At 35.3% G+C, this 7,852-nt stretch overlaps 1 protein-coding gene across 1 annotated transcript in view; it reads right to left on the reverse strand.

Annotated features, from left to right (window-relative positions):
• Positions 1-3,522: 3,522 nt before the first annotated feature.
• The window catches only part of CLEC1A (C-type lectin domain family 1 member A), an 18,939-nt gene continuing 14,609 nt past the window's right edge, over positions 3,523-7,852 (reverse strand). The window contains exons 4-6 of the mRNA XM_006906847.2: positions 6,181-6,332; positions 4,779-4,897; positions 3,523-3,673 (exon numbers count right to left, since the gene is read on the reverse strand). Of these exons, the coding sequence (XP_006906909.1) occupies positions 3,523-3,673; positions 4,779-4,897; positions 6,181-6,332 (422 nt within the window). The remainder of the gene's footprint in view (positions 3,674-4,778; positions 4,898-6,180; positions 6,333-7,852) is intronic.

Consider the following 7,852-nt stretch of genomic DNA (forward strand, 5'->3'; position numbering starts at 1 on the left):
GGTAAGAGATTGGGCTTTAGCACTGAGATGAATGGTTTTATACCCTAGTCCCACCAATAATGAATTGGATATCTTGATTCATCTTATTGAGTTCCAAATAGCTTTAAAGAAAAGAAAAAGGAAAGAAAGAAAAAGAAAGAAAAGAAAAGGAAAAGGAAAGAAAAAATGACATAAAACTCTGTTTTACAAATGTAAAGCAGCTTTGTAATGGAGTATGGTTAAAGTACATTGTGTACAAAAAGAAAAAAATAGTCAAATAGTAAAATTGATAGAATAATAATAATATTAAATTCTAAAAATTTGTTTATACAATGAAACTTGTAAAAAAGTTTGTACAATTTAAATCATATTGTGCTGCTTTTTTTATTCTTCAAAAATAATAAGAATCCCTTTACAAAATAGTTCACTGCCAAATATTAAGGCGAGCCCTGAGGCAACCTACTAAACTTTTCTACTTATTTCATGGTCTGTTTATATCTCCAAAGTAAAAGCTCCTATTACACTTCTCATACTTCCTGCTGTTACAGGACTCATGACCTGTTTCCTGTTGATAAGTTTTAAGAGCTGGTTCAATATCTACAAAAAAAGAAATAGCTCATTGTGTACCCTTGGGAACTCAAGTCTACCAGGAAAAGTCATGTTCCTCATTTGACTTATCCTGAAATTTCTTTGGAATTACCTAAGTACATACAGAGCCTAAAGAAGAAAAGTCTTCTCATGCTAAAAAACCAATTTATGGGGTGCTGCCCTCTTGGATTCCCAATGGACATTTGTTCTCACCAAATCACATTTCAAATTCATGTTATGATTATTTTTCAGACTTAAACATTTTTTAAATGTTGTAAAGAGAATGTTGTGCCATACTCCTGTTTTTTGAAATATTTGCTCATATTGTGATCAATGTTGTGGGTCTTGTTACACAAGTGAGGGGATTATTGAGGGCAATAGTGAGGAAAAATAAGCTCAAGTACAGCCAAAAATGTCAAATAAATGCTATTTTTTTTTCCTTCCTCACTATCTAAAATGACACTTTCCCTAAGGTTGCAGATTGGAATGAGACTACTCAACACTCACTCTCCAGACCAGCAAGACCCTAACTAAAGCAATGTCATTTAAAGAGACACTCGTCATCCAACCCTGAACTAGACTGTAGTTATGTAGGTACCAAGGGTCAAAACTTGTGTGCCATGTCTCTATTTTACGAGTTAGACCACAAAGTCATTTGACTTTTCTCATACTAACCATATTTTCTTTCTTCAGTAGCAAGACTTAAATAACACTTAATTGCTTAACTAAAGGCCTAATCCACATTTCTTGTTATGTGCTTATTACATTAATTGTGTGCATTAAATATCAGCCCTCAACATAAAAAATATTAGGTAATGTCCACTGCTCACCAATGTAGGTGCTCTCTACACTTGTTCATGAATACAGGTTTTTTAAAAAAGTTTGTTTATGCTTGTTTGTGCTCCTCTATTTAAAAAACAAAAACAAAAAACAAAACCACTAAATTCTTTCTCCTTTTTTGCATGTTTTTAACATCTCTTAAATTTTATATTACAATTTAGATTAGGAAACTAATTTTGCATTTACCTAATTTCAGCTAAGTGTAACACCGTGAGGAAATTAGAAATATTTTTATTTTATACTTAATAAACTTCTTAAAGTGATTTTTTTCAACAATAAATCAAAATAAGGGATTTCATACTTTCATTTTATGATCACAAATGCAGTTCTCTTTGTACAACACAATAAATTAACACAAAATTTGTTCAATACTGAAGAAAGTATCTAGCTAATCCACAGAAAATTGAAAGGAAAATTCGGAAAGAAGAAATCTGAAACTAGTAATTGATAAGCAACATAGTCATGAAAATGAATACAAAAGTGTTCTCTTTATAATATGTTTGGTAACTTAATGTTATTTTACCATAAGATAGATGTTTACTGAAAATAAAACTAAAGCATCCGTTTCCACTGTTGAAAAATAAAGATTTATGACAAATTATTTTTTCTAGGGTTAAATCCCTAAAATGGATCTATCTATAAACAAAGTCAGTGTTTGCGACAGTGTCATTTGCCATGACCCTTGTTATAGATGTGCATATTGTCATTCTGAGAAAGGGACACCTACGGAAGAAGCCAGCTATGTATGCAGATGTCATAGCCTCTCGCTTTCCGTGACCTGATTGGATAACTTGCCCTATTAGAATTCAGTTTACTCATCTTTAGCCATGTGTTGATGACATAACCTTGCCTCAAAGGATTTAATTTTTGGAAAGAGTTAAGACCATCTGCTTGAAGACAGTGTGCATCTCAAAGATTTCTTATTTTCTTCAAAAAATCAAATAATTAGTACTCTTGTAGAGTCCCCACAAACTCTCCGTAAGCCACAACTAACCAAAACACTGACTGCTATCTTATTTTGAAGAGCATCTCCATGCTGAATTTTTCCCCAAATCACAAATCCATTTTAAAATCATACACAGTTCACATTATTTACATTTATTATTATTAAATCTTCAGTACCTGCAGGTATAAATATGGATCAAATGGAAGAAAATAGAAACTGAAACTAAACTATTCCAGTTGCACATAAACAGACTGACTTTTGTCCTGGTCTTCAAGCTCTCTGAAGGAAGCATCAGGGATAGTAATTCTGATACGGAATTGAGTTGAGAATATTTCTTTTCTTGAAGAAATTCCTAGGGGAAGGTGACAATCATTGGAGTCTTAAACTGATACGGGAGGTATATTTGTACAAAGTTTATAATAAAGAGATTATAAGAGAATGAATAAGATTATAATAAAGAGAATTATTCCATTGGGAAGTATGCCAAAGACATAGCAGATGGAGGCTTTATTGAAAGATTGAGAAAAGTTTCAACTAAAGTAAACAAAAAGAATTAGTTGTGTATTTGGTAGCACAGTATAAGGAATGATTGCTAATTTCTCCTGGACTACTTGTCTGTTGGAACAAAGGTTGTTACATACACTTATTTCCTCTGCTTCAGTAAGTTTTTCGCTTCTCCAAATATTAAGGAAGACATGGGAACAAGGAGACGATAGTAGATCTTGAGAGGAAAGAATACTAGAAAGTAATTTCTAAGTCAAGAAAGTGGATTGCAACTTTATGGGTTTCTGAGACTGGTGGATAGTGTAATCAAGACTTCTTTGTGACTGGTAAGCACGTGCACAAACCCAAGCGCGGAAGTGCTGGTGAGCCCAAGCAGGAAACATGAAAATCCTTCTTGTGCCTGTCAAATGATTGCCTTTCTGATTTTTTTTTTTTTTTCTGTTTCCCAATGTCTCAATATCCCTTGCATCGACCTTACTTGGCGCAATCTTTTTGTTGACTTGTTGTAGAAACATGGATCAAATGCGGGGAGAGAGGGGGACAGGAACTGAAACCAAAGTATTACAAGTGCAACTTTTGTTCTGATCTTCAGTTTCTCTGAAGAAAGCCCAAAGTCATAGTCATAGCTGGAGAATCAATCACTTCCATGTAACTGTTCAAAGAAGCTATGGGAGTTTCTCTAGCTTGACTGTGGTCGCCATTTTTTCACATGCACACCGCCTCAACTCTTTGCAGTCCTTGGAGAAGGCCTTTCCATTGAGGATGGTCACACAGTCCCTGCTTCTTAGGCTTGTAAAATCTATAATTATCTCAAACCTTAAAAAAGAATAAAAGGTTAATCTTAGTCTATTTCTAAAATGAAATAGTAAGTACCCAGAAAGTATACAGGAAGTATTCCTAGCTTGATAAAAATTAAAGAATAAATGCCCAGGATGAGTTTGCTGGAAAGATGGAGCCACCAAGTTCTTTCTTTTCACCCCCTCAGTTTCTTAGAAGCATCAGGTTAGCCAAAACAACAAAAACTGTTTTTAATTAATACTACGGTATGCATTATAATCCAAACTTAACATATATTTTATTGCCATCTGAAAATTATGTACCTTTAGTTTACTTAAAAAGTATCTACTCAGTTTATCTAACTGTAAAATAATAATAATTACATTGAATATGTCCTATTTCCTGGGAGAATAAATCCTATACAGTGTATAGAGAAGAAAGGTGTCTGTTCAAACATGGCCTTAAATTATAATATATTTTGGTATAGACATTACATTTGCCTGTTTCAAAGGATATCATGTACAATTCCATCTAAATACTCATATAAGTAAAACTAATTTTTGATAATAGCACCATATATGTCATCTCGGAGATTTTTAAAAGATTTTAAAGATTGTGTTTTTAAAGATGTGCTCTCCATTTCAATGCACAGAAAGCCAAGAAATCTGAGGTCTTATACTCTCTCTGGGTATTGACAAATTGTGAAGTTTTGTGACTTTAGGCCACCATTAAGACCTGGGCTTCAGTTTATTCATTCCTAAAAGATCTCTCCCTCTCCTCTCCTCTCCTCTCCTCTCCTCTCCTCTCCTCTGCTCTTCTCTCTCTCTCTTCTTGAGTGAATTGCAGACACTTTTAATGCTCCAAGAAACTTCAGGCCCTGAAATAAAAATTTCTAAAAGCAACCAGACAAAGAACTTTTTCTATTATTTTACTAATACTTTGTATCTGCCTCCCTCGCTGCCTTATAAGCCATTCCAGAGCAAGTACAACATTTTATACATTGTTAAGCATTCTCCCGCAAACTTAGTTTCCAATACAAAGCAGATGTTTCATTAATACTTGTTGAACCAAATTGTTGAACTCTTGTCACCCAAGCAATATGTCTCTATTAAAGCCTTTCCCACAAAATATTCTGAAGGCTTACAGTTCAGAGGTGTAAGGGGCTCCATCTATCCACAGCCAGCCCTTGCCACTACCACTGCGGGATAGCCCTGTCCAATAGGAGTAGAAAAACTCACTGTAGCTCTGAGACATGGCAAACTCCTGTGAAAGACACACAAGAAAACCTTAGCTTTAGAGATATTATAATATATGTATACAAAGATGTGTTGGGCCAGCCAACTCTTTTAATATGAGAACAACACCAGTCCTGCCTTACCTAGATGATAGTACACTTAAGAGAAAAGCGTTTGTGCCAAGATCAGTGAATTTGTCCAAGTTAAAGAATTTATTTTGTTTTAATAAGCATGTAACGTATACTGATATTTTAAAGCCAAGAATCACATCAACCAAGATTGATAAATAGCCCATTATTTTCAAGTCACTGGGTAAACACTAAGATTGTTACAAAAAATACAGAAGGCAGATTTACAAAGAGATGTGGAGTGATTCTGGGAAATGGAAGACTATGAAAGGAAAAATGCAGGAATGGGGAAGTAATCTTTATAAATACATGTGAAAGGGACTGCCCAGGAAGGAGAAAAGAATAATGAATATACTTTAATGCAAAAAAAAGGTAAAAAAACAAATAAATAAAAGAATTTGGAAGAATGATATATGTCTCAGACTAGGAAGAGGAGAAAAACATTTTTTCCATATATATTATATGTGCGTGTCTGTATGTGTGTCCCTGATTGCGATAAGTAGGAGAGTCTGTGGACCTCAACTCCTTAGACTCTTCTTGTATTTCTTGTATAGCTTTTTATAAGAGTTTTTGTTTTTCTTTTTCCCCTCTTTAATTGCCTCCCTTCCTCCCATTTTCACTCCCAACCTATGCATGTTGCCATTTTCCCCTTAAGAACTGGATCTCTGAAGGCGGGGCATCTACTCTCATGTGCTCTCAGTGTGCACCTGGGGCCTTCCTTGCCCCCCACGGATCTGGCACACCTGGGGCCTGGCACCCCCAGTGCACACTCGGGGGGCCCAGCGCACCTAGGGTATGGTCCATGGCTCCACCTGCGACGTGAACCCACAACCTTCTGGGTGTAAAGCAGACGTGTTAAACCCTACACTGTGGTGCCACCCCTAGAGTTTTGTTGCCGTTGTTGTTGTGTTATGTTGTTCTCCACATCCCCGTGACTGTTTAGTAGCTACTAATTCGTACTTCTTCATTCCTTCACGTTTTTCATCCAGCCCCTCAACCTCCTTCCCCTCTGGCAAACACCAGTTTTTTCCCTATATCTGTGAGTCTGTTTTCATTTAGTTTGTTTGTTTCTTTTGTTCTTTAGGTTCCACATATAAGTGAAATCATATGGTATTTAACTTCCTCTGGTTAAAGACTCGTTTTTGAGAACACTTCAAACACTGACAAAAACTCAGGACCTTACCAGCACTTCTTGTGTGTTTATCTTCAGCATGGTAGAGTTCTCAGCAATGCAGAAATATTCACAGCCTTGCCAATTCTTGCTCTCTTTATAGAACTGGTAGCATTTGTCCCCAAGCCACTTCCATTTTTCTGGGCAAGGGCTACATCTGTGCTCTTGGAAAGAAACCAATTTTAATGTTATTTTCTACCCAGATTTGCAGTTTTTCCATGCTTGAAATTACGTAGTATTTGATGATCTAAGAAAGAATGGGTTCCCTTTCTCTTAGATATTTAATTGTCCAGGCTATGATAGCCACACATGTTTACAAAGCACTCACTCTATGCCTTGATTTATAATTGGTACTGAGCATACAAGGGAAATTGAAACAGACACTGCCTGCTTCATGGATATGAACTCAAGAAAGAATGATTGGAATTTCTTGCCCTTTGCCTTATGCAATTCAGCATACAGAGAGAGTATTGTTTCATAAAGAACTTTTCATATGTTCAGAAACTCAATATGCATTGTACTTAATAAACATTTGAAGTTCTATCATTTTCTTCCTCAAAATCCTCTTCTATGATTTTTAAATGCAATTTATAACAATAGGATATAGACTCTTTTCTTATTCTAAACACAAGTAAATACAATTTTAGAAAAAATTACATAAATATGAAGCCAAGTATGAATTAGAATGGTAAATCTCCATGTATTAGAAATCAAGATGGGCATCAAAGTTAGAGAAGTAAGTGCATAGATCAATAGTGAGATGGACTACATAGATAGTGGTTGTAAATATAGGAACTAGACCCTGAGAGCCATGGTTTTAACACCTATATGGGAATATGGCCTTGGCCCTTTGAGAGCTGGGGACCTATAACCAGATCCCTTGTGGGTAAATGGGATGGGAACTCAATAATTCCATTAAAATGTCTTTATTTTACCAATAATCTAGGGTCAAAAGATTAACATGTTAAACTCTGAGTGGTCAATACACAAGTGGGTATTATATTATCGTTTGTAGTTTTCTGTATGGTTGAAATATTTCATAAGGTAAAACAAAATTTTAAATAAATCAATAATTTAGGAGACTTCTTTGTAAGTCAGTTTATATCTCTGGCCCAGATCTCCTTTCTTATATACGAAACTGACTATTCGTATCTCCACTACAATATCTGAATTACATTTCAAATTCAGCATGTTCCAAACAGCATTCCTGGTTTCTAACCTTCCCCTGTATAACCTCAGAATTCACCCCCATTTCACTTGATTACATCTTTATACTTCTAGTTGCTTTGCTCCAAAACTCTGAAGATATCTTTAACTCATTTTTTCTTCCATACTCCATTTTATTTCATCATGTATTCCTCTCCATTGATAATATCCTAGTTTGAGGCACCATCATCTCTCTCCTGGATTCCTGCTATAGATTTCTGTTTCTATCTTTCTCTTTTCCAGTCCATTTTCAACAGATTTGCAGACTTAGCCTTTAAAAATTTATGTCAGATCTGTGTTTCCTCTACTTAAGATCTTGTCATGAATCCTCATTTTGCTGAAAATAAAAGTCAAACCCCTTACAATGTCCCCTAATGCCATAAATACTCCCTCACTCTGCTCCAGGCACACAGGCTCATTATTCCTTGGATATGCAGATAAATTCACATTTTAAGGCTTTTGTACTTCTTGTTTCCCT

The sequence above is a fragment of the Pteropus alecto genome, unplaced genomic scaffold (assembly GCF_000325575.1).
Source record: "Pteropus alecto unplaced genomic scaffold, ASM32557v1 scaffold172, whole genome shotgun sequence".
NCBI classification, from domain to species: domain Eukaryota; kingdom Metazoa; phylum Chordata; class Mammalia; order Chiroptera; family Pteropodidae; genus Pteropus; species Pteropus alecto.